This window comes from Cucurbita pepo, chromosome 3 (assembly GCF_057944985.1).
Source record: "Cucurbita pepo subsp. pepo isolate OVF chromosome 3, ASM5794498v1, whole genome shotgun sequence".
Classification (NCBI taxonomy): Eukaryota; Viridiplantae; Streptophyta; class Magnoliopsida; order Cucurbitales; family Cucurbitaceae; genus Cucurbita; species Cucurbita pepo.
Window position 1 is genome coordinate 8,538,708 of NC_141800.1, and position 27,906 is coordinate 8,566,613.

General features: G+C 33.7%; 1 protein-coding gene and 2 non-coding genes across 3 annotated transcripts; all 3 read right to left on the bottom strand.

Annotated features, from left to right (window-relative positions):
* Positions 1 to 801: 801 nt before the first annotated feature.
* TRNAP-CGG (transfer RNA proline (anticodon CGG)) lies at positions 802 to 873 on the bottom strand. The gene has a single exon. It is a non-coding gene; the product is annotated as a tRNA-Pro (tRNA).
* A 6,744-nt stretch (positions 874 to 7,617) lies between these two features.
* LOC147793177 (uncharacterized) lies at positions 7,618 to 8,918 on the bottom strand. The gene is made up of 3 exons (XM_087121874.1): positions 8,475 to 8,918; positions 7,973 to 8,042; positions 7,618 to 7,652 (listed from the first exon to the last, which is right to left on the bottom strand). The coding sequence occupies exons 1-3, from the start codon at positions 8,916 to 8,918 to the stop codon at positions 7,618 to 7,620; spliced, it is 549 nt and encodes a 182-aa protein (XP_086978000.1).
* Positions 8,919 to 27,333: 18,415 nt separating this feature from the next.
* Positions 27,334 to 27,405, bottom strand: TRNAP-UGG (transfer RNA proline (anticodon UGG)). Its single transcript has one exon. It is a non-coding gene; the product is annotated as a tRNA-Pro (tRNA).
* Positions 27,406 to 27,906: the final 501 nt, after the last annotated feature.

Below are 27,906 nucleotides of genomic sequence, written 5' to 3' on the forward strand. Positions count from 1 at the left end.
GATAGGTCTTTACCATTATTGTTGTGCCACTAGGGTGTATGACTAGTCACCAAAATCATATCTACACCCTCCCGGACTAAAATTTCCCAAAATGTATTATAGGTCTTTACCATTATTGTTGTGCCACTAGGGTGTATGACTAGTCATCAAAATCATATCTACACCCTCCCGGACTAAAATTTCCCAAAATGTATTATAGGAGAATGTGACTAGTTTCTTCCAAACGTGACTCGAGCATACACTGCTGTTGTCCATGCAGTTTGAATTTTGCATAGTTGACTTGTTCGTCGAGTCGCATAATCATTGTCTCACTGCTGAAAGAATCTCAAGTCCTCATAGTCCTCATGGAATGATTGGAAGAGGTTTCGAGTCTTCTATTCTTCTTCTTCTTTTTTTTTTTTTTATAAACATCCATGTGAATTATTTCTTTATTCAATTTGATATAATTGTTGGGAGCATTTCGAAAATCGAACTCGAAACCTCTCGCACCCGAAGCGTGAATCATACCACTAGACCAAATGCCCTTGTAGTTAGGGTCAAGGGTGTAATGCCTTTGAAGTTAGGGTCGCGGCTCTATCAAAATTCTGCAAAAATAAATGGTACTACCATCATCTTCTTTTGCAAGACTTTCTCAAGCCCTCATGGAATAATTTGAAAGTGATATCTTTTCCAAGATTGGAAGAGAATCTTACCTACACAATTATAAATTATAATTAAAAAGATATATATATATATAGCTTCTTCTTCCTTTTTTTTTTTCAAACATCTTTATTTCTTTGTTCAACTTGATATAATTGAAAAGGGGCATTTCGAGAATCAAACTCGAGACCTCTCGCACCCGAAGCGAGAATCATACCACTAGACCAAATGCCCTTGTAGTGAATCTATCATTTTTAGTTGCTAGTCCATATGTTTTATGCGCCTCTATATTTAAAATTTATCCACATGTTTTTGTGCTTTAGAACCTACCTTGTACGTTTGAGATTATGAATGACTCCGCTCAAATTATTTTGGTTGAAGCTGCATTGCCACTAAAGCATATGTGCATTCCTTTGGGATTTACTTCGTCCCTTTCACAATTTTACTACGTTGAGAATTCTTTGCGACCATTTAACAATAGTTATAATGGGATTGCTATCTCATGTTAGAAAAACCCTACCATTTAACAATATTTATAATGGGATTGCTATCTCATGCTAGAAAAAACATGCGAGTAAATGTAATCTCAAATTAGAATCATAATGATATGACCAATCTCACTATTGTCATATGACCTCTCACACCCTAAGCAAGAATAATACCACTGGACGAAATTCGAACATCTATCATTTTTAGCTCTCACTTGATATGATTTTTTCATCTATCATTTTTAGCTCTCACTTGATATGATTTTTTCTCTCAAGTTTGAAATCTATATTTCTTGGGAGCTGAGGGGCTCAAAGCATTTTGTTGAGGTCCGTCTTTTTGTATAGGTGGAAGTTCAAGGATTTAACGGAAAGAAAATCATCAACCCTTTACAATCAATACACGGAATTCTTAATTAATAAACTTTATTTGATCTTCATATAAATTGTTAATATAATCAATCATATAAAGTAAGACTAATGGAGATGCATGGTAACGATCCCGAGAATTGAACTCGAGACCTCTCGCACCCAAAGCGAGAATCATACCACTAGACCAAAAAGTACATTATCTAATATAATGAATTTATCTCTGAAAAACAACTTTAAATTTTCTACTGATCTTGCTGAGACAACTTCTTCTGTTCCAACCCTGAGTGTTATCTCGCCTTCTGCAAACACTCTCCAGGAACTAGTTTCTTGAAAAAACAGAACAAATATGATTAGTGGCCCCTGAATCCAGTATCCAGGTTAAGTGATCATACTCTACTAAATGTATTTCTACAACTAGTAAATCATATTTACCTTGTTGTGCCTTTTTGGCTTTCTTCTCTGCAAGGTATTTTGGGCAGTGACTTTTCTCGTGCCCGTTTTTATTGCAATGGAAACATTTTCCATTATCTGCATTTTGAACCTTAAGTTTGTGGTCGGTAGGAATCTTATCTTTCCCCTTACCCTTTTTGTCAAATGCAACCCAAACTATTCGGTTTGCATTTCAGCAGGGGTCTAGGGGACATTCCGTAGTTAAAACAAACCTCAAATCTGTTGGGTTTTATGTCCTAAAACTCATAGTTTGTAAACAAAAACATATTCTATTTTCAATAATGTTATTATTGTTGTTTATTCAGTAAAGATTGTTATTGAATAAAGTGAACTTTACGATCATTAATCTAAATCCAATAAACTAAGAACACTCTGGCTATAGTATGATTACTTGAACTATATGTAGAGACATAAGAGTGGATCAAGTTCAAGTAGATATAGTCAAAATGATCTATAGTATAAGGATAAGGCTGAGTACCTTATTCTAGGGACACTATGGATGCGGCCCACTTTTGTATATGATATAAACAATGTGATCACTAAATTGTACATGTGGAGACATGTGAGTGGGGGCGTTCTATTCAATGAGTCTTGCATAAGATCGGACCATGAAGAAAACCACTCTCACTTTATAATGTCGTTTACTGTTGAGACTGATTTTCTTTTCATTCGATAACCTAGGTAACTCGGTTTTAATCCTGAGCTAACCATGAACTTCTTTTTATTCGGAATTATCCTTAGATTTGCATGGGTGAGAATGGCTCTAGTTCGCCGACTCAATAGGCCTCCCATTTCAGGGGTAAGACTGGGTGAATGGCTAGGGACGTGGGGTGCAAGATGGAATTCACTCCTACCCACTTTTAGGGATAGAAGAGAGTTAGTTCCCTTAAGCACCGACTCCAGGTCTTGAACGAGGGGCCCCACCCTCTCATTAGCCTGAGAGGGATTCGGTTTACTGGTTGGACCACAAACAAATTGTTCATTAGAGGATCAGTGAGACATAAGGAACAAGAAGTAACTTTAGGGGTAAAACGGTAAATTGACCCAGCTCTAGTTACAAACAACCTGTGAAGGATCAACTTACTAATCATGGTTATATCAAATGGACAGAAATATATCTATAGTGAGGGGAGTGCAATTACTAGGCTATAGTGGAGTGTCCTAGTAGTTAACGAATGTTGGTTAACAAGGTTAATGAGTTTAACCGGTTAATCTTGGATCGTTGGAGCCCATGATCTATAGGTCCATTAAGTCCCTCTGCTAGCTCATATCGGACTAAACCATAGAACAGTGTGACGAGTGAGTTCGAAGTGTTCGAATTCAAATTAGGGAATATGCGCTACATATATACAATATATTTAACCGCATTTTTGTTTTATTTACGAATTAAACAAAAAGAGAGAATCTGAGATATGTAAATAAGATTTAAATATCTTAATCAATAATGTTCGGAATTGATTGGGATTGACATTTGAATTAATATTAAATATTAATTAAATAGTTCAATTAATCATTTAATGTTACTTTAATTTGAAATTCATTATTCAAATTAATTGTTGAATTAAAATGAAGAAAGTCAAAATGTTACTCCATTTAATGGAAAATTCCATGTTAGTGGAATTTTGAGGTGTCAAAATTTGGTTTAACCAAACTTGCATGCTTCCCAAATAAACCCCACAAGTTTGAGTGGAATTTTAAGTGTCAAAATTTGGTTAACTCAAACATGCATGCTTGCCACATAATCCCAAACATTTGAGTGGAATTTTAAGTGTCAAAATTTGGTGATCTCAAATTTGCATGAACATGCAAACATGACTCTTTAAATAGAGTGATCACTGTATATGGAAGGTCTTCTTCTTCCTGGTGAAAAACCTTGAGAAAAACCTTGAGAAAAACCTTTCACAAACACTCTCTTCACATATACAAAATCCCTCCCAAGTTTAGTCACTCACCGGATTCCACAATCCCGTTCTAAGGCCGGAGGATAATGGAGAAGACACTAGTGGTGGTTCGAAACCGGTCCGTGAGGAAAAAGGAGTTTGAACTACAAAAGGTTAGTAAAGGAATGTCTTGCCTTAACCTGAAAAATGTAGTAGCAGATGGCTTTAAAGAAATACTACCTCACTATTTCTGTGGGTTTTATTTATTTATTTATTTATTTTATTTTAATTAATTAATTAATTAATTAATGTATTATTATTATTATTTTAACTATTTTTATAATTATTTTTATTTGTTTATTTCTTTATTTATTTTTGGGCTATTACATGAACCCTCCAAATTTGTGTTGTGGCAGATTAATATTAGAGTACTCAAATTTTAGATTATATAGATTTTACTTAGAATAAAAAGTCGTATATCTCTATGACTTAGTTGGATGACACGTCTCGCCACGATCAAGTAAGCAGTCTAACCCTATTTCGAAGTATATGATATGTTTTAAAACTGGTATGAATTTATTGTATGTTTTGAGTTTCGTGGTAGTTATAAAATGTCCTTGTACATTAAAGAGGGAATGTTAACCATATAAGACAATACTGGATCAAAGTTATAGTGTTTAGATATGGTGAGGAGGAAAAGAGTGTGTTAAGAATGAGAAATAGAAATAGAATTGGAATCGAAAGTATGATCTTCATTCAGGTTTACCACGTTTAAATAGGATACAAACTATCAACTAAAACCTAAAAATAGAAAAAAAAATATAACTAACTAAATCTTGTAAATAAATAAAATATAGGGTTAATCAAATCTATAAACTCCCTAAATATCTCAGATATATTCTAACTAATTATTAAAATATATCTCCAAAATATCCTCTTAATACTCCCCCTCAAGTTGGAGAGTGTATGTCGATCACACCCAACTTGTCCTTCAAAAAGTCAAACTGCTGTCTTCCCAAAGCTTTAGTAAAAACATCTGCCAATTGCATTTTGGTCGAAACATAACACGGTTTGATGATTCCAGCTTGTAACTTTTCTCGAACTATATGACAATCTATTTCAATGTGTTTTGTACGTTCGTGAAAAACTGGATTGGATGCTATATGTAATGCTGCTTGATTATCACAATATAATAATGCTGGTTCGGACAGTGGAACATTCAAGTCTTGAAGAATGTATCTTAACCAAGTTAACTCTAAACAAGTATTTGTCATAGCTCGATACTCAGTTTCTGCTGATGATCTGGACACATTAGACTACTTTTTAGACTTCCAAGAAATAATTGAATTTTCGAGGAAAATGCAAAACCCAAAAATAGACCGTCTGGAAGTTCACCACCCTAGTCAGAATCGCAATATGCTTGTAATCTTAAATTGTTTTCAGATGGCAGTAGGAGTCCTTGACCAGGAGTGCCTTTGATGTACCTCAGAACTCGAAGAGCTGCCTCCCAATGTGGTTTTCTTGGTTCATGCATAAATTGGCTAAGCATACGAACTGAATAAGCTATGTCAGGCCTAGTGACGGTCAAATATATTAATCTGCCAATCAACCGTCTGTATTTACTTGGATCATTCAACTTCTCTCCTTCAGTTAAAGAAAGTTTCAGATTTTGATCCATAGGAAATTTGTTTGGACGTGCTCCTGTAAGACTTGTGTCTTGAAGGATGTCTAGAGCATACTTCATTTGAGACATAAAAATTCCTTTTCTAGATCGAGAAAATTCAATGCCTAGAAAATATTTCAAATTTCCTAAATCTTTGATAAGAAATTTCTGGAGTAAACTAGTCTTGAGATATTGAATTTCTTTGAGATCATTGCCTGTCAACAGAATATCATCCACATAGATTAGAACTGCAGTGAAAGAAGTACCTTTACTCTTAGTAAACAAAGAGTAATTTGCTTTAGACTGAGTGTAGCCTGCATTTTGTATAGCTGTAGAAAATATGGAGAACCAATTGCGAGAAGCCTGTTTTAATCCATAAAGAGATTTATGGAGCCGACATACTGTATTCTCCCCCTGTCGGCGAAGACCTGGTGGTAAAGACATATAAACTTCCTCGTCTAGATTACCATGGAGAAAGGCATTTTGAACATCCAACTGATGGGTGAACCATTTTCGGGCAGCAACAACAGTGAGTAAGCAACGAAGTGTAGTAAGTTTCGTTGAAGGGGAAAATGTTTCTGTGTAATCAATACCTTCAACCTGAGTGCATCCCTTTGCTACAAGTCGAGCTTTATAACGTTCAACAGAACCATCAGAGTTGTATTTAATTTTGTACACCCAACGACAACCAATAGCTTTATAACCAGGTGGTAGAGGAACGAGAGACCATGTATGATTACGTTCCAAAGCTGCAATTTCATCATTCATAGCCTGCTGCCATAACGGGTCGCCAACTGCCTCGTCATAGGTTTTAGGTTCTGTCTGGGATGTAATAAGAGTTAGAAAAGCACGTTGAGTAGGAGAAAAATGAGAGAATGAAAGGTAATGATGAAGGGGATACCTGGTGCCAGTGCCGGGACTCGAGCTAGAGGTTAAATGATTGGCTCCAGAAGACATCTCATAATTCTTATGCCAAGCTGGAGGCTGTTTAGTACGAGTAGAATGTCGGAGTGGAGCTGATGTATCAGGTGGGATAGGATTGGAATTAGTGGGCGAATCTGGAGAAGGTGGAGGAGACGACGAAGTAGTAGGTGAAGGGATAGGAGGTGAAGGAGGAATAAGAGGTGAAGAAATAGAAGGTGGAGGATGGATCATGAAGTGGTACAACAGGAGTCGAAGGAGCTAATGTCGAAGTTTGTGAAGCTAATGAAAAAGAAAAATTATCTTCACAAAATTTAACATCACGACTTATAATGAATTTGTGAGATTGCATGTCATACAACTTGTAACCTTTATGACCACAAGGATATCCTACGAAAACACAAGGAATTGCCCGAGGTTCAAATTTTTGCTTAGGATGTACTATAGTTGCATAACATTTACAACCAAAAACTTTAAGATGATGAAATGTAGGTGGTCGTTTGTAGAGTGCTTCAAAGGGTGTCTTGTTAGATAACAATGGTGATGGCATTCTATTTATAAGATAAACAGCCGTTCAAATGCACTCTCCCCAAAAATTAAGTGGAACCTGTGACTGAAAAAGAAGAGACCTAGCTACATTTAGGATATGGCGATGCTTACGTTCTACGACTCCATTTTGTTGTGGAGTATAGACACAAGTGCACTGAAATTCAATACCACAAGAAGTAAAGAATGGTTGCAAAGATAGGAACTCAGTCCCATTGTCTGATCGAACTATCTTGATAGTAGTATGAAATTGAGTTTGAACGAATTTAACAAAGTTCATTAACAAATAATGTACTTCTGACTTATGTTGCATTAGAAAAACCCAAGTACATCGAGTAAAATCATCAACAATAGTGAGAAAAAAACGCAAACAAGAATGGGTAGGAATTTTATGTGGTCCCCAAACATCACAATGTATCAGATCAAAGGCAGAATGAGTTGTTATTGAACTTCTTGGGAAAGACAACCTAGTTTGTTTTGCTAACGAGCAGATACTACAATTATGAGAGCATTATTAAGATGCAATTGATCAGCTAGAAATTTAAAACGAGAAAAAGAAGGATGACCTAGGCGTAAATGCCACAAATCAGATGACTGAGATACTTGATGACCTGAAGATTTGATTGGAGATGAAGAAATATGATAGAGACCTCCAAATTGTTTACCCGAGCCAATCATCTTCTCCGTCGCCAAGTCCTGCATAACACAAGAATTAGGATAGAAGGTGACATAACATTTCAAGTTATTGGTAAGTTTGCTTATCGACATTAGGTTTAAATTGAATGAAGGCACACATAAAACGTTGTTTAATTTAAGGTTAGGGCTAAGGGAAATATTGCCAGTATGTGACACACGTGCTGTCTCTCCATTAGGCAAATTTATTGTAGACATGATGGCAGCCTTTGGTTCAGTCATAACATAAGATTTTGATACTATATGATTTGTAGCTCCACTATCGAGAATCCATGAATTAGAACTCGCAGAGTTAATAGATAATGTAGATATGGGAAACAAACCTGCAACATTGATGTGATTGTCAGAATTACCAGAAGGGTGATGATTGATTGTAGATAAGGCTTGTGCTATCTGTCGTAATTGCTCAGAAAAAAAAATTGGAATGGAATTAGGTGACTATTCTTCTGTATTCAATTGTGAAATATCGGTCATATTTGCAGATGATCGATATCCATGATTATTGTGTTGATTGACTTGTCTTGTCCTTCCAAAATTATTTTTCTGTCAACACCAATCTTCTGTATGGCCCCTTCTATCACAAAACTTACAGTGAAACTTAAGAATTCGACACTCATTGCTTGTATGACCACTTTTATTGCAGTGTTCATACGATTTTTCTTTGGTGAATTTTGAATATATTGTTTTCTTCTACACTGCTGATGCAATCGAGAAACTCTCAGTAGGTTCAGAAGTTACCTGACGCTGCATCTCTTCTTGTACAAGTAATGAATAGGCTTGCCTCACATTAGGTAATGGAGACATCATCAATATGTTAGATCTCACCATTTTATAAGACTCATTAAGCCCCATGAGAAATTGCATCAACTTGTCTTCTTCGCGTTGATCAATATGTATTTGACGTTGATTACAGGTAAATGGTGTGCGGTACGCTTCAAGCTCATCCCAGAGTGCTTTGAGCTTGGTGAAATATGTTGACAGTGCCATGGTTCCTTGTGACATCGTTGCTATCGAGTTTTGTATTTGAAAAATTGCTGGAGCATTCTTTTGTGAGAATTGATCGTGAAGATCAACCCACACTTGATGAGCTATCTTGGCGTGAATAGTGCCTTTAGCGATATCTGCTTCAACGGAATGAGTTAACCAAGATATTATCATACTGTTGCACTGATTCCAGAGTTCGAATTCAGTTGAATTTGCATCTTGGGACGGTTCCTCAATTGTGCCATCAATGAAGCCAATTTTCTTCTTGGCAATAAGAGCATGCATAACTGATTTACTCCAGGATTGGTAATTTGCTCCATTTAATTTGATTGGAACAAGTGAATATCCTGGCTGATCAGAGTGATGAATATAGTAAGGATGTGTTTAATCAACATCCGAAATTTTGAAGCTGGATTTGGCTGATTCCGCCATAAATGATATTTAAGAACACCAAGATCGGTGCTCTGATACCATGTTAAGAATGAGAAATAGAAATAGAATTGGGATCGAAAGTATGATCTTCATTCAGGTTTACCATGTTTAAATAGGATACAAACTGTCAACTAATACCTAAAAATAGCAAAAAAAAAAATATAACTAACTAAATCTTGTAAATAAATAAAATATACGGTTAATCAAATCTATACTAACAACTCCCTAAATATCTCAGATATATTCTAACTAATTATTAAAATATATCTCCAAAATATCCTCTTAATAGAGTGGCAGTGAGATATCTGAATAGCCTTAGGACAACAGAGAGTTGTTGCTGCAGAGTGCGAGACATCTAACCAATGAAATTTTGGTACTAGAAATGATGAAACTGGAGATGGTCCCCAAACGTCTGTATGAACCATTTCCAATCGCACTTTCTACGGTTCTTTGGCAACTTTTGTGAAGCTAACTCGTTTATATTTTTCCATAACGCAGCTCGCACAAACACCCATATCAATAGATTTTAGGCCTTATAAAACTTCATTCACAGCCATCATCTCATTTTTTTGAATCTCATATGTGCAAGTCTATTGACACTACTGTAAGGTGTATAAACATGATTGTTGTTACTCAGAGTGCTTCCAATTCAAGTAGACTTTAATTGAAAGCACTCTTAGCAATAGCAACCATGTTTATACACCCTACAGTGGGGTATACGGTTCCAGATTTTGTGTCATGCTACCACCATGACACCCTTCACAATCTTCCCCAAACTCTTTCCAAACTCGGCTGCATAACCTGTGCTATCCAATTGACCAATAGAGATCAGATTCTTCTTGAGATCAGGAATATATCTAACATCCTATAACGTCCACCAATTTCCTGCTAGAATTTGTATGCAGACATCTCTCTTCCCTTCAATCTCCAACGTTTTATTGTCGGCAAGATACACCTTCCCAAAATTTCCTTTTTTGAAATTTTGAAACAATTCCTTACTTGAAGACAAATGAAACGATGCAACTGAATCTAAAATCCAGAATTCAGTTGGGCTATTCATGCTACAAATTAGAGCATCCTCTGTATCTTCGGTTGAATATATAGAATCAATGTCATTTTCAAATTTGTGATTTTTCTTTTGTTCAATTTTGTACAATCTGTCCAAAAGTGTCATTTTTCTCCACAATTTCAACATTTTACGTTCGGTTTATTTAGAGATTTTTCTCGATTTCTTGATTTGATCGCTCATGTTTGTTTGGTCTCATTAATTTACTTCTCGTTTGGGAATACTTTTGCTGACATCTCGAATTTCATCAAACTTCAGTTTATCAGATCCTCATGAACTGTTGATTGCAGCAACAACAGTATACCACGACTCAGGTAAAGATGACATCAAAATCAATGCTTTAATTTCATTTTTGAACATAATTTCCACTAAGCTCAAATGCTCACAATCACGTTCAACTAATTTATATGATCTGCAACAAAGCTACCTTCAGACATTTGTAGATTAAACAACCTTTGCATCAAATACACCTTGTCCATAGCCGACGGATTTTCGTACATATTTGACAACACCTTCCATAGGCCCGATGTCGTCTTCTCTTTAATGATGTTGAACGTCATGTTTCTAGACAGCGTCAACCAAATCAACCCTAAGGCGTGACGATCCTTGAGCTTCCAGTCCTCCGTGGTCATGATATTCTACTTCACCCCCAAAAGGGGTTTCTGAAGATCTTTTTGGTCATATAATCTTCAATCTGCATCTTCTAGAAACTGATATCGAATCCATCAAACTTTTCAATTCTTGTCTTTGAACTTTCCATCTTCACATTCCGTGATAATCTCACTTCGCTCTATACCAGTTATTAGGATCACACAACAACGCAGACACTCGATCTAAATGAACACAAAGAACTTGATAGAGAAAATGTAAGGAGAAATATTGACTAAAAGTTTTGTATTAATGACTTCAAGGTATGCAAAGAGAGGAGGTGAAGTATGAGAAATATAGCATTGACTAATGGGTATATATATGATTGGTGAAGTATGAGAAATATAGCACTGACTAATGGGTATATATATGATTTCAGTTTATTATATATATATATAACTTTAACAATATAACCGTCAAATATATATAAATATTTAATATATATATCTCTATCAGTTTTTTATAAATAGTTAGGTATCCGCTTCCCGCCCATATTTAGTATATATATCTCTATTAGATTTTTACTCTAAATAGTCAGCCTCTATATCCAGTTAGTTTTTTCACGCGTACTATATATAAATATTTAATAGCCTCTTAGTTTTTCCATGCCTATATATAAATATTTAATAGCCTCTTAGTTTTTCCACGCCTACTATATATAAATATTGAATAGCCTCTTAGTTTTTCCACGCCTACTATATATAAATATTGAATAGCCTCTTAATTTTTCCACGCCTACTGTATGTAAATATTTAATATATATATCTCGATCAAATTTTTACTATAAATAGTCAGCCTCCATATCCAACATTCTAGAGTCAAATAGTTAGTTTTTAGCCTACTATATGTAAATATTTAGTAGCCTGCTTAGTTTGTCTAGGCCTACTATATATAAATATTTAGTATATATATCTGTATCAGATCTTTACTATAAATAGTCAACCTCCGTATCCAACGTTCGAGCCCAAATAGTTAGTTTTTCTACGCCTACAGTATATAAATATTAGTCGCTTGCTTAGTTTTTCTTCTACGCCTACTATATATAAATATTTAGTAGCCTGCTTAGTTTTTCTACTTTTACTCTATATAAATATTTAGTATATATATCTCTATCACATTCTTACTATAAATAGTTAACCTCCATCCTCCGTATCCAACGTTCTAGAGCCCAAATAGTTAGTTTTTCTACGCCTACTGTATATAAATATTTAGTAGCTTGCTTAGTTTTTCTTCGACGCTTGCTTAGTTTTTCTACTCGTACTATATATATAGTTAGTTTTTCTACGCCTCCATCCTCCGTATCCAACGTTATAGTTCCCAATATTTAGTAGCTTGCTTAGTTTTTCTTCTACGCCTGCTTCGTTTTTCTACTCTTACTATATATAAATATTTAGTATCAAAAGGACTCGAGTCAGCAACATTGAAAGTAGAATGTGCTGAAAATTCTCTAGGAAGATCATTTTATATGCATTGTTATTAATTATTTCAAGGACTTGATAAGGGTAATCCCCTCTTGGATGTAACTTTGTCTTCGTTTGAGATGGGTATCGCTCCTTGTGAAAATGTATCCAAACCCAGTTATCGAGTTGAAAAATGATTTCCTTCCGTCCTTTGTTAATTCTTGAAGTAACTTTAAAATTTTGTTTCTCAATTGTCTCCTTCACCTCTTTGTGCAATGTTTTGATCAGACCTTACTTGTGGTTGCTTTACTCACAAAAATATTTAATTCTTAAAGTAACTTTTTGTTTCTCAATTGTCTCCTCTCAACAAATGTTTTTGTAATAGCAAAATATATATATATATATAATAAAAATAAATAAACAAATAAAAATAATTATAAAAAAATATATACGTCAAAATAATAATAATAATAATAATAATAATTCATAAATAAATAACTAAAAACGATTACTTAAAAATAAAAATAAAAATAAAAATAAAAATAAAATTTACCCGCCTCTTTCCACTAACCTCTCATCGGCATCCTCTTTCCTCAACCCCCACAATATCACAGTTTATCCAAAAAATAAACAGAAAAAAAAGGTCAGATTTGAGAAAAAGAAATGGTGTTTCAACAGAAGAATATGATGCACATTTATGTGTGGAGATTTTGGTCTGTTATTAGGTAAAATCCTATCTCAGATTTCCTTCTTCTATAGTTATGGTTATAAGAAATTAATTTAGGATCAAATTTCTTTCATATTTGATATTTTACCAATCCTATAGTAATGGGATCCCATATTCAATTAATTAGATTTTTTGTTAGCATTGGAAGTTATAGATGTTGACCTTTTCGCCATTGATCTCACTTTAATTAATTTCAATCAATTAATTGATTGATGTTTTGATGATAACAAACCTACTCTTAATTATTAACTATTTTCAGTGTTTTGAACTGTCCACAATATAAGGTCAGGAATAACGATTTCAACACTTTTCAATTACTCAAATAAGAGCTAAAACTAAGAAATTAGAGTCGAGACAACATACCCGACGTGATGATGTGGCAGCAAAATCAAAATGATGGAAAAATAAAAATATATCAAAGTATGACATTTATAATTTTACAAGAGTAACAAAGGACGGAGTTTTTCCTATTATTATATTTCTAAATAAAATTATTTTTACAAAATATAAATTTGAATCTAACCGTTACTCACATCGATTTTTATTATTACTATATTATATTATTATATTATTATATTTTAAAATTTTGGTAGTTACTCACATAGTTTTTATTATTATTATATTATTATATTTATAATAAATTTTTAATTTTCATTTGACGGTTACTCACATAACTTTTTATTATTATTATCTTAAAAATTTTAAATAAATGGATTTAGAAAATTTTCTTATTTATTTACTTTTAATCTCCACCTTCCATTCTTCCTAACACAATCCAGTGGTCGATATTAATTCCTACATTTTGCCACTTTTATTCTCTATATAAACTCATCAACTTCCCCACATTTCATACACACAACTTCCATACATTCTCCAATCCTTATTTGTTCAAAGTCTCCCTTGTTTGTTGCTCTCTCCAAGCTTCCAATTTTATTTTTATTCATTTTATTCTTGAGAGAGATTTTTTTATTGTAATGTGAGAAGATAGTTGTGAGTGCTCCAAATTGTAAATCTACTCTTTGAAAGAGTTGTGGTGTGTTACTATCAAATTCAAATACTTGTACCGGTTTGATCTTGTGCTGTGGAAAGGATTGAATTTGCTCTTGAACTCGTAAAAAGAGCAGTGTAGCGGTTTGGCTCTGATCAGCGGAAAGAGTCGAGAAAGTTGTTTATTCAAATTTCCAAGAGGCGTTTGGGGAGTGGAGTAGGTCGAGTTTGACCGAACCACTATAAAACTACGGTGTCATCTTTCTAACTCTTTCCTATTTAATTTCAAAATTATTATTGTGATTTATTGTATGTTCTACTTGATTGTTGTTTTGACTTGAATTATTTTGTTATGGTAATTATCATCTTCTACTTATTTGTAAAAAGTTTCATCATTAGAAAAATTAATCACGTTTAAACACTTGTGTGGTTAAAACCCTATTCACCCCTCTAGGGTTGCCATACCATACCGATCCAACAATAGAAAATAAGGTTGGAATTAAAATAAATTTAGTTGGCAGATACATAAATCTACGGATTAAAATTGGCCAATAATATCGGTTTACTGAAAATAAATATAGAGTTAGAGTAATATCTTATTTACAGAATTCACAATCTATTTACAGAATGAAAATAATTACAAAGGGGAGGAGGGAAGATTGAGGGAAGACTTGTTGAACAGAATTTAAAAATAAAACCGAAAATATCAGAGGGCATGGAACTCCATTCAATTTTGTCTAACACAAAATATCAGAATTTTAACAATGTAAATTATAGAAATAATTTTATAGAATTCAAACTTGAAACTAATGTCATGGGCTCACATAGGTTGACTTGGATTTCAAAGGACAGAATCGAACTTTCATTAAAGATATATACGTGACAACGACTTAAGCTAACCAGGTAAGTGACCTTACTATCAGCATGGTTATATTTGATGTTGACACGTTCCCTGTGGTTCTGCACGTGTCATATATATTGATATGTGTGAATTTTCTGTGGATCGATATGCTATGTTATGTATATGTCATAATATGTGAATTGTATGATAATAATTATGTACGATGTGTTCAAGGATATGTTTGAGATAGGATACAAAAATGATGCACAAAACGAAATGTAACGATAGGAGTAAATTACGTTCATGAAACGTTAAGGTTAGGTTGCATACCGGAGTGATATGGATAAGAGAGATTGATGGAAGAATACGGTTAGGTTCTGGGTAGAAAGGGATAGGTTTGTGATTGATTGATAGAATGATAGCGTTAGGTTAAGTTCTTGTAATGAGATGACTAAGGTACGTTCACGTAATGATATGTCTGTGATAGGTCTAAGAACGTTAAGGCTATGATAAGTTAGAGAACGATATGATTACGAAGTGTTTACGTTATGACTTGTTTATGATATGATACATTGTGATGCAATATGTCATGGTATGATGTGTATATGATGAAATGATATGTTAAAAGCATAGAACGTTATGTTAGGTCTCTTAAATTGTGTGTATACAGCATGATATGAATGACATGAAATTACGATAAATGGCATGAAATATAACCCCGTTAGAATTATGTATGATTTGAGAACTGAAGAATGAGAAACGATATGGCATGAATGATGAACGATATCTGAAACGATATGAAAAATGATATGATATGTACACAATGCTAGCAGGGTTGTATTAAAGGATAATGAAAATGGAAACATGGGACCTCATGCATTATGTGTGCTCGTGCATTTGGGGGGGTACCCCTATCCCATCACGAGGGTACGGACTCGTACATCCAATGGCAGGACAACGATCGTTATGCTTTGCATAGCACTGTCGTGACGGTTACTAGTTCTAGCGGGTGTTTGGCCTAAGGGGCTCCCAGAGTATGCCCACCAGATAAGAAAAGAGGCCCAGCGGTGTGCGAACTAGCTAGTGAGCCCTTACTCGCACGTATGGGCTGTGTGTAGAGTATATGTACATGTCCAAAATTACCCGTTAGGACAGCACCGTAGGGAAAACAGAATGAAAGATGGGTCCCATCATCTCATTGCATGTGATTGTTGCATTTAACCCCAATAGTGGGGTCACTTACCGAGTATTTCTTTAAATACTCAAGCCATGTGCTACTACATTTTTCAGGTAAAGGCAAGACATTCCTGTACGACTGACGACGACATCACCACTCGAGACCATGGCACATGCAGGATAGTGGTATTTATTTTCTTAGACTTAGGCTAGAATAGGATGTTTTTAACTTAAAACGCTTATTTATTTTATTTTTCTTTTCTTTTGTTTTTTTAAAAATGTTTTCAAAACACGTAAGTCCATAGCGGTGTTTTAAGATAAAAGTTATGTTTTATGGAATTTAAATGAAGTCTTCTGCATTCAATGTTTATGCTACGTATAGTAGCGACCGGTAGAAAATTTTGGGTAGTTACAGTTTTGATCAGATCTGCCTTACTTGTGGTTGCTTTACTCACAAAAATAATAGAATGAATAGGAAGCAAATCAAGAAGTGTAAGTGGATTAAATCCATAAACATCTTCAAAAGGAGAACAATGAGTGGTACTATGAATTGCTCTAAAGGAGAACACTACTATGAAGTATTGCTCTATTATATGTCATCTCTACAGATAGCAAACATTCGTCCCAAGACTTAATATTCTTAGAAATAATAGGCAGATTAAATCCATAGAGATTTTTAGAGGGAGAACAATGAATGGTACTATGAATTGCTCTAAAGGAGAACGATACTATGAATTCCTCTATTATATGTCATCTCTACAAATTGCAAACATTAGTCCCAAGACTTAATATATTCTTAGAAATAATTGGCAATAATCCAACTTATCCCACACCATACTTTTCAAAAGTGACTTAAAAATTTAACCATCCCTATCTTTTTTGCGTGTAGCAAACCACATTTAAAGTCGTATACAATCCATATAAAATATCTATCCCATTAAGGCACCATCATATTATAGAGCATTTAGGAATATAGAGCTGGGTGTTCGGGGTATCGATCCCCATACCAATCTTATGCAAACACAGCACTCTACCATCTTATCTACATTCCCACAATTCTTGCATAACAAAACACAAAACTGAGCGCCATCAATAATAGTGAAAATGAAAAAATATTTCCGCTTGTCAAAAATAAGGAAAAATTGAATAGAAATAAAATATTAATAACCAATAGTTTATTTAGGAGATGCACTGTACCATTTTAGCTACATCCCCATAATTCTTACATGACAAAACCCAAAACTGCACGTCATCAATAATAGTGAAAATGAAAAAATATTTCTCCTAATTATGTCAAAAATAAGGAAAAATTGAATAGAAATAAAATATTAATGAGTTTTTTCAAGAGATGCACTCTACCATCTTAGCTACATCCCCACAGCTCTTACATAACAAAACCCAAAATCCTCGTACCTCTCGCATGCAAAGAGTGCACTCAACCATCTTACCTACATCCCCACAATTCTTACATCACAAAACCCTAAACGTCCCGTCATCAATAATAGTGAAAACGAAAAACTCGCTTTGATCATTATGTCATAAATAAGATTAATAATTGATAGTTTTCCTTTGGATGCATGATAGCGATCCCCGTACCTCTCGCATGCAAAGCAAGTGCTCTACCATTTAAGCTACATCCCTACAATTCTTACATCACAAAACCTTTAAACTTCCCATCATCAATAATAGTGAAAATGAAAAAAATATCTCTACTCCTTATATCATAAATAAAGAAACATGAAATAAAAATAAAATGATCCCCGTACCTCTCGCATGCAAAGCAAGTGCTCTACCATTTAAGCTACATCCCTACAATTCTTACATCACAAAACCTTTAAACTTCCCATCATCAATAATAGTGAAAATGAAAAAAATATCTCTACTCCTTATATCATAAATAAAGAAACATGAAATAAAAATAAAATATTAATAACAATTAGTTACTTTTAGAGATGCTGGGTATCGATCCTCGTGGCTCTTGCATGCAAAGAGTGCACTCTACCGTCTTAGCTATATCCCAACAATTCTTACAGGACAAAATCATAAACATCCCATCATCAACAATAGTGAAAATGAAAACTATCCCTCCTCATTATGTCATAAATAAGAAAAATTTGAAATAGAAATAGAATATTTGATAGTAGGATTCCTTTGTAGATGCAGGGTGTCGCACCGAACTTCTCACATGCGAAGTGAGTGCACTACCATCTGAGCTACGTCCCCACAATTCCAAAGTCATAAAATCCTAAACCTACAATCACCAATAATAGTGAAAATAAAAAAAATATCTCTGCTCAATATGTCAAAATAAGAAAAGATTGAATAGAAATAAAACCATCTGAGCTACATCCTCGCTGCAAAGTGATCGCTCTTGCATCTGAGCTACATTCCCACGATTCTTACATCACAAAACTTTAAATTCATCAAAAATAGTGAAAACGAAAAAAAATATCTCTGCACATTATGTCATAAATAAGGAAATATTGAATAAAAATAAAATATTAATAACAAAAAGTTTCTTCGAGAGATGCAAATGAAAAGTATCCATCCCCGTACCTCTTGCATGCTAAGCGAACGCTCTACCATCTAAGCTACATCCCCACAACTCTTATGTCACAAAACTCTAAATTTTCTGTCATAAGAAATATCGCTATGAATAGATTCTTTCGGAGATAAGAGTCGCTATGAATAGATTCTTTCGGAGATAAGAGGTATTAATCCCCATGCCTCTCGCATGCTAAGCGTGCACTCTACCATCTGAGCTACATCCCCAAAATTCTCATATCACAAAACCCTAAATGTCTCGTCATCAATAATAGTGAAAATGAAAAACTATCTCTGCACATTATGTCATAAATAAAAATAAATTGAAAATAATTAATATATTTAATAATTGATAGTTATCCTTTAGAGATGCGGGGTACCAGTCCCCATACCTCTTTTAATAATAAATAGTTTTATTTTGGAGATGCGAGGTATCAATCCACATACCTCTTGCATGCAAAGCAAGCACTCTACCATTTGAGCTACATCCCCACGATTCTTACATCATAAAACCCTAAACGTCTCGTCATCAATAATAGTGAAAATGAAAAAATATCCGTACTCATTATGTCATAAATATGAAAATTTTGAAAAGAAATAATATATTTAATAATCCATTCATTTGGAGATGCAAGGTATTGACCCCCGTACTACCCACACGAGAAGTGAGCGCTCTACCATTTGATCTACATCCGTACAACTCTTACATTAGAAAATCATAAACGTCCCGTCATCAATAATTGTGTAAATGAAAAAATATCTCGGCTCATTATGTCATAAATAAGGAAAGATTGAATAGAACTAAAGTATTAATAACAAATAGTTTCTTTCGGAGATGCAGGGTATACATCCCCATACCTTTCGTATGCTACGCGAGCGCTCTACCATCTGGGCTAAATACCCACAATTCTTGAATCACAAAACCCTAAATTTTTCGTCATCAATAATAGTAAAAATGAAGAAATATCGCTACTCAACATGTCATGAATAAGGGAAAATTGAAAGTAAAAAATATATTTTATAATAGATAGTTTTATTTCAGAGATAAAAGGTATCGAAGCCCATACCTCTCGCATACAAAGCGAGCACTTTACCATTTGAGCTACATCCCCACAATTTTTATGTTACAAAACCCTAGACATATTGTCATCAATAATAGTGTAAATGAAAAACTATCTCTACTCATTATGTAGTAAATATGAAAAATTTGAAAAGAAATAATATATTTAGTAATCGATTCATTTGGAGAAGCAAGGTATCGATCCCATACTTCCCACATGGGAAGCTCTACCATCTGAGCTACATCCGAACGATTCTTACATCAGAAAATCCTAAATGTCCCGTCATCAATAATTGTGAAAATGAAAAAAATATTTCCGCTCATTATGTCATAAATAAGGAAAGATTGAACAGAAATAAAATATTAATAACAAATAGTTTCTTTTGGAGATGCAGGGTATCTCAATCCCCATACCTCTCGCATGCTAAGTGAGTGCCTCTACCATCTGAGCTACATCCCCACAATACTTGCACCACAAAACCCTAAATTTTCTGTCATCAATAATAGTGAGAAATGAAGAAATATCGCTACTCAACATGTCATGACTAAGGAAAAATTCCAAAGAAATAACATATTTAATAATTGATAGTTTTATTTTGGAGATATGTAGGGTATCAATCCCCGTACCTCTCGCATACAAAGCGAGCGCAATACCATCTGAGCTACATCCCCACGATTCTCATGTCACAAAGACCTAAACGTCTCGTCATTAATAATAGGTCCAAAATAGGAATTTCAAAATTGGGAAAATTAGGTATAATTTATGAATCATTTCGACATAGAATGCATTGATATTATATTAATCCCCACCATTCTCATGTGCTGAAAATTCTCCACGAAGATCATTTTATATGCATTGTTATTAATTATTTCAATGATTTGATAAGGGGCATCCCCTCTTGGATGTAACTTGTTATTAATTATTTCAATGATTTGATAAGGGGCATCCCCTCTTGGATGTAACTTTGTCTTCCTTTGACTTTGATATGGGTATCGCTCCTTGTGAAAATATATCCAAACTCAGTTATCGAGTTTAAAAATGATTTCCTTTCGTCATTTGTTAAGTCTTGGAGCAATTTTGAAATTGTGTTTCTCAATTGTCTCCTTCACCTCTTTATGCAATGTTTTGATCAGACCTTACTTGTGGTTGCTTTACTGACAAGTATATTTAATTCTTAAAGTAACTTTTTAAACATGTTCAGAAGGAGAACAATGAGTGGTACTATGCTCTAAAGGAGAACGGTACTATGAATCCCTCTATTCTAAGATGTGAACTTAGGACCTCTCACACCCTAAGAAAGAATAATACCACTAGACCAAATTTTTCTTCTTGAACATCTATCATTTTTAGCTCTCACTCGATATGATTTTTTCTCTCAAGTTTGAAATCTATATTTGTTTGGAGTTGAGGGGCTAAAAGGAAGTTCAACAAGGTGAGGTAGGTCTTTTTGTATAAGAGGAAGTTCAAGGATTTAAAGAAAAGAAAATCATCAACCATTTTAACTTTTCAATCCATACATGACATTCTTAATTAATAAATTGTTTTACCTACAAAAACACAAAGTGAAACAAATTAAGTGCATTGGATTTCATTATTTAGGTCTTTTATATTAAAGGGAAAATCCAAGAGTTGATCTCAAAACCTCTCACACCAAAAGCAAGAATCATACCACTAAACCAAGAATCATACCACTAAACCAAATATCCTTGTTGTGGATTTCGTATTCAATTATGCATTGAACATATCATCGTTATTTCATTTACTTTATTTGATGTTCATATAAATTTATTAATACTGATGGTGTTACAATAACACGTGCAGAAGCAATTTGGATCTTAGGCACTCTAAGTACATCAATTATAGTAAATTAGCTAGCATGTTCAAAAGCATTAAAACTCAATGAGTTTGAATACTAACCTTTTGTAGTTCAAATTTCTTTTTCTTAACGAACTGGTTTCGAACCACAACTAGTGTCTTCCCAACTATTCTCCAGCCTTAGAACGGGATTGTGGAATCCGGTGAATGACTAAACGTGAAAGGAATTTAGTATATGTAAAGAGAGAGCTTTGAGAGACTTTCTCAAAGTTTTTCGAGCAAACTTTCCATTTTCCTTAATCACTCTATTTATAGAGTCATATTTACATGTTTATGCAAATTTGAGATTACCAAATTTTTGACACTCAAAATTCCACTCAAATTTGTGGGATTATGCGGCAAGCATGCAAGTTTGAGTGAACCAAATTTTGACACTCAAAATTCCACTCAAATTTGTGGGTTTTATTTGGCAAACATGGTTAAACCAAATTTTGACACTCATAATCAGGCTAGAGTTTAATTAAAGAAAAATAAGCAAATTGCTTTGATGGCAATCTTATTCCTTCAGTTGGAACCCAAATAGGCAAATTGGTTTTTCTAGGAGAATTTAATTAAAGAAAAATAAGCAAATTGCTTTGATGGCAATCTTATCTCTAGGAGTTCAAGGAAATAATCGGGCAGTAAGCAAAGAAATAATCGGTCAGTAAGCAAAGAAATAATCGGTCAGTAAGCAAAGAAATAATCGGTCAGTAAGCAAAGAAATAATCGGTCAGTAAGCAAAGAAATAATCGGGCGGTTGCTTATGCCAATTCTAATATTCAAGGGTTATCAAATAAACCAACAACCCAACAAAGAAACAACAAACTATTTAAATTGATATAACTGTGGGGGCATTTCATGAATCAAACTCAAGACCTCTCACACCCGAAGCGAAAATCATACCACTAGACCAAATGCCCTTGTAGTGAAACAATCATTTTTAGTTGCTAGTCCATGTGTTTTGTGTGCCACAACATTTGAAATTTATCCACGTATTTTTTTGTGCTTTAGAACCTACTATTATTGTCACGTTAATTTCACATTGTCCATAACATAATAGAATTTATTCTTCAAATCAATTGGATGTATTTCAATTAATATTATTAAAAAATATGGACATAAATAAAGTTCATATCCTATATTTCCTACCTTTAAGATTATGAATGATCCCGCTCAAATTATTTTGGTTGAAGCTGCATTGCCACTAAAGCATATGCATTCCTTTGGGATAGATATTGAAACAATACATTTGAATTTTAAGCAAAATTTCACCATAAACTAAGTTTTTTGAAAACGACTTTTATTTTATATTTATTTTTTAATTTTTTTAAATTTTTAAATTTTTAAATTTTAGTTTTCAAAACCTACGTTGATATGTCAAAACTACTTCTTTGCTACCCTTTAAATATTGTAAAATGGAATTAACATCTTTTAAGTTTATGTCGTTTCTTTTTAAGAGAACTTCTCAACTTGAGAGATCAATTTCATTCCTCTAAAATCTTATTTTTACATAATAATTTGACGATATTTATAGTCTCCGCACAAAAGAAGTTAGTGGCCGGGATTTAATCTCAATCCCCTTGAATCTCCACCGAAGACAAGGTCAATTTCACCATTACATACTTTATGAATTAAAGATAAATAAAGTTTTCTAACAACTCATCTAATGATGCTTGCAACTTCATCCTCTACTTTAAGTGTGTAAATATTCACTTCTGAAGCTCCAAATGGTTTCTTCCTCAATCGAATAAGCTTGTAACACATGAAATGAGAGTTGAACAAAGCCTATCCAATTTTATAGATAAAGAATGAATGCTTGTTGAATCTTCTTGGCTGGTCCAGTTGGAACATTGGGATCACCGTGATCCTTATTATCTTCCCCCTCGTCAAAAGGATTCGTCCTCGAATCAGAAAAATCATCACCTAAGAAAGGCTAGAAGGAAGAATGAATGAGACCTTTCTTGATCCAGCCTTTTCTTCGCTTGCTTAATCACCCACTAAAAGGCAGGCCTGCACGCTGAGACTGACTACTAAGGCAGGCGGTGGACTCTTTCATTAGGGAAGGGAAGAAGGGGCCTAAGCAAAAGAACTAAGTCTGCAACATTGAAAATTGAAAGTAGAATGTGCTGAAAATTCTCAAGGAACATCATTTTATATGCATTGTTAAGGACTTGATAAGGGTTATCCACTCTTGGATGTAACTTTGTCTTCCTTTGAGATGGAAATCGCTCCTTGCGAAAATGTATCCAAACCCAGTTATTGGGTTGAAAAATGATTTCCTTCCGTCCTTTGTTAATTCTTTAAGCAACTTTGAAATTTTGTTTCTCAATTGTCTCTTTCACCTCTTTATGCAATGTTTTGATCAGACCTTACTTGTGGTGGCTTTACTCACAAAAATATTTAATTCTTAAAGTAACTTTTTGTTTCTCAATTGTCTCCTTTCACCTGTTTGTGCAATGTTTTGATCATATCTGCCTTAATTGTGGTTGTTTTACTCAAAAAAAATATTAGAATGAATAGGAAGCAAATCAAGAGATATAGGTGGATTAAATCCATAAACATCTTCAAAACGAGAACAATGAGTGGTACTATGAATTGCTATAAAGGAGAAGAGTACTATGAATTGTTCTATTATATGCCATCTCTACAAATGGCAAACATTCGTCCCAGAACTTAATATTCATACAAATAATAGGCAGATTAAATACATAAACATATTCAGAAGGAGAACAATGAGTAGTACTATGAATTGCTCTAAACGAGAACGGCTACAAATGGCAAACATTCGTCCCAGGACTTAATATTCTTACAAATAATAGGAAGATTAAATACATAAACATATTGAGAACAATGAGTGGTACTATATGAATTATTCTTACAAATAATAGGAAGATTAATTACATAAACATATTGAGAACAATGAGTGGTACTATATGAATTGCTCTAAATGAGAACGTTTTAATGAATTGCTCTATTATATGCCATCTCTACAAATGACAAACATTAGTCCCAAGACTTAATATATTCTTAGAAATAATAGGCAATAATCTAATTTATCCCACACCATACTTTTCAAGAGTGACTTAAAAATTTAAGTATCCCTATCTTTTTGTGTGTAGCAAACAACATTTAAACGCGTATACAATCCATTTAAAATATCTCATTAAGGCACCACCATATTATAGAGCATTTAAGAATATAGAGCCGGGTATTCGGGGTATCGATCCCTGTACCAATCGCATGCAAAGAGAGCACTCTACCATCTTAGCTACGTCCCCACAATTCTTACATAACAAAACCCAAAACTGCCCGTCATCAATAATAGTGAAAAGGAAAAAATATTTCTGCTCATTACGTCACAAATAAGGTAAAATTGAATAGAAATAAAATATTAATAACGAATAGTTTGGAGATGCACTCTACCATCTTAGCTACATCCCCATAATTCTTGGGTAACAAAACCCAAAACTACCCGTCATCAATAATAGTGAAAATGAAATTTCGGCTCATTATGTCAAAAATAAGGAAACTTGAATAGAAATAAAATATTAATAACCTATAGTTTCTTTAGGAGATGCAGGGTATCATTCCCCATACCTCTCATATGCTAAGCGAACGCTCTACCATATGAGCTGTATCCCAATGATTCTTACATCACAAAATTCTAAACGTCTCGTCATCAATAATAGTGAAAATGAAAAGCTATTTTTGCTCATTATGTCATAAATAAGAAAATATTGAAAAGAAATAATACATTTAATAATCGATAGTCTTCCTTTAGAGATGCGGGGTATCAATCCCGGCACCTCTCACATGCTAAGCGAGCTCTCTACCATATCATTATGTCATAAATATGAAAATATTGAAAAGAAATAATACGTTTAATAATCAATAGTCTTCCTTTAGAGTGCGGGGTATTAATCCCCGCACCTCTCAAATGTTAAGCGAGCGCTCTACTATATGAGCTATATCCCCACAATTATCCTTGCTCATTATGTCGAAATAAGAAAAAATTAACAAGAAATAATATATTTAGTAATCAATTCATTTGGAGAAGGTATCGATCCCGTACTTCTCACATGGGAAACTCTACCATCTGAGCTACATCCCCACGATTCTTACATCAGAAAATCCAAAACGCCCCGTCATCAATAATTGTGAAAATGAAAAAATATCTCCGCTCATTATGTCATAAATAAGGAAAGATTGAGTAGAAATATAATATTAATAACAATTAGTTTCTTTTTTAGATGTGGGGTATCGATTCTCGTACCTCTTGCATGCAAAGAAAGCATTCTACCATCTGAACTACATCCCGAAAATTATTACATCACAAAACCCTAAACGTCACGTCATCAATAAAAGTGAAAATGAAAAACTATCTCTGCTCATTAGGTTATAAATAAGGAAAGATTTAATAGAAATAAAATATTAATAACAAATAATTTTTTTTTTTTTTGGAGATGTGGGGTATCGACCCATATACCTTTTAGCGCACTAAATAATCTTACCTACATCCCCACAATTCTTACACCACAAAACCCTAATCCTCTCATCATCAATAATAGTTAAAATGAAAAACTACCTTTGCTCGTTATGTCATAAATAAGATTAATAATTGATTGTTTTCATTTGGAGATGCATGATAGCGATCCTTGTACCTCTCGCATCCAAAGCAAGCACTCTACCATTTAAGCTACATCCATACAATTCTTACATCACAAAACCTTTAAACTTCCCATCATCAATAATAGTGAAAATGAAAAAATCTATCTACTCATTATGTTGTAAATAAGGAAAGATTGAATAAAAATAAAATATTAATAACAAATAGTTACTTTTGGAGATGCGGGGTATTGATCCTCGTGGATCTTGCATGCAAAGAGTGCACTTTACCATCTTAGCTACATCCCAACAATTCTTACATGACAAAACCCTAAACGTCCCATCATCAACAATAGTAAAAATGAAAACTATCCCTGCTCATTATGTCATAAATAAGAAAAAATTGAAATAGAAATAGAATATTTGGTAGTAGGATTCCTTTGGAGATGCATGGTATCGATTCTCGAACTTCTCACATGCGAAGCGAGTGCACTACCATCTGAGCTACGTCCCCACAATTCTTATGTCATAAAATCCTAAACCTACCATCACCAATAATAGTGAAAATAAAAAAATATCTCTGCTCAATATGTCAAAATAAGAAAAGATTGAATAGAAATAAAACAATCTGAGCTACATTCCCGCATGCAAAGTGATCGCTATACCATCTGAATCCACAAAACTTTAAATTCATCAATAATAGTGAAAACGAAAAAATATCTCTGCTCATTATGTCATAATAAAGGAAATATTGAATAAAAATAAAATATTAATAACATATAGTTTCTTCTAGAGATGCAAATGTAAAGTATCGATCCCCGTACCTCTCGCATGCAAAGTGAGTGCTCTACCATCTGAGCTACATCCCCACAATTCTTATGTCACAAAATCCTAAATGTCTTGTCATCAATAATAGTGAAAATGAAAAAATATCGCGGCTCATTATGCCATAAATAAGGAAAAATTGAATAGAAATAAAGTAGTAATAATAGTGAAAAAAGAAGAAACATCGCTACTCAACATGTCATGACTAAGGAAAAATTGAAAAGAAATAACATACTTAATAATGGATAGTATTATTTTGGAGATGCGGGGTGTCGATCTTCGTACCTCTCACATGCAAAGCAAGCACTCTACCATCTGAGCTACATCCCCACAATTCTCATGTCACAAAACCCTAAACGTCTCGTCATCAATAACATGTCCAAAATTAGAAAAATTAGGTATAATTTATGAATCATTTCGACATAGAATGCATTGTTATTATTTAGATTATTTTAAGCTTATCATTCACAATTTATAACTTGTGTCATTTTATTATATTTATTTACTTCGTTTAATTCTACAATCTCTCTTGAAGGGGCATTTCGAGAATCGAACTCGAGACCTCTCGCACCCAAAGCGAGAATCATACCACTAGACCAAATGCCCTTGTTATGCCACTTAAAACGTATGTATAAATCCTTGGGCCTAGGTATTAAGGTCATATTTTGTCGTATTGCAGGAAACACATGAAGTTCTCGATGTACTTGAACTGAAGCCTTGGATGTAGAATGTGTCTTGGAGAACAAAACAAGAACATAATAAGAACAAAGAGCTTTCTACTAGATCTGCTTAAGATTTGGATAGGCATACTTACCAAAAGTGGAAAACATGAAATGATATTAAGAGCATTATCATTATAATTTTAATCGCCTTAATTTTTGTTTTTCTTCTTTTTTTTTCTTTATTTCCTAAGATGGTAAGTATAATACGAACAACAAGTTTATATAAATATGAAGTCTTTCAATAAGAAAAGATTTAGACATAGGGGCATTTGAGGTTGCACCATAAGTGAGGGTCGTACCACTAAACCAAATGCCTTTTATTAAATACCTAATATTTAGCTTCTACTCAGATATATTTTTCTGAGTGGTTGGACGGCTATAAAAT

What these genes read in the sequence shown, in the direction of transcription:
- LOC147793177 (XM_087121874.1), bottom strand. Translation starts at nt 8,918, where the DNA reads ATGCATGCTCTTATTGCCAAGAAGAAAATTGGCTTCATTGATGGCACA. An exon ending in TTAATGAGTCTTATAAAATG is followed by an intron (nt 8,043 to 8,474) that starts GTGAGATCTAAC and finishes CAATTACGACAG; the next exon opens with ATAGCACAAGCCTTATCTAC. An exon ending in CAATCACATCAATGTTGCAG is followed by an intron (nt 7,653 to 7,972) that starts GTTTGTTTCCCA and finishes TGTGTTATGCAG; the next exon opens with GACTTGGCGACGGAGAAGAT.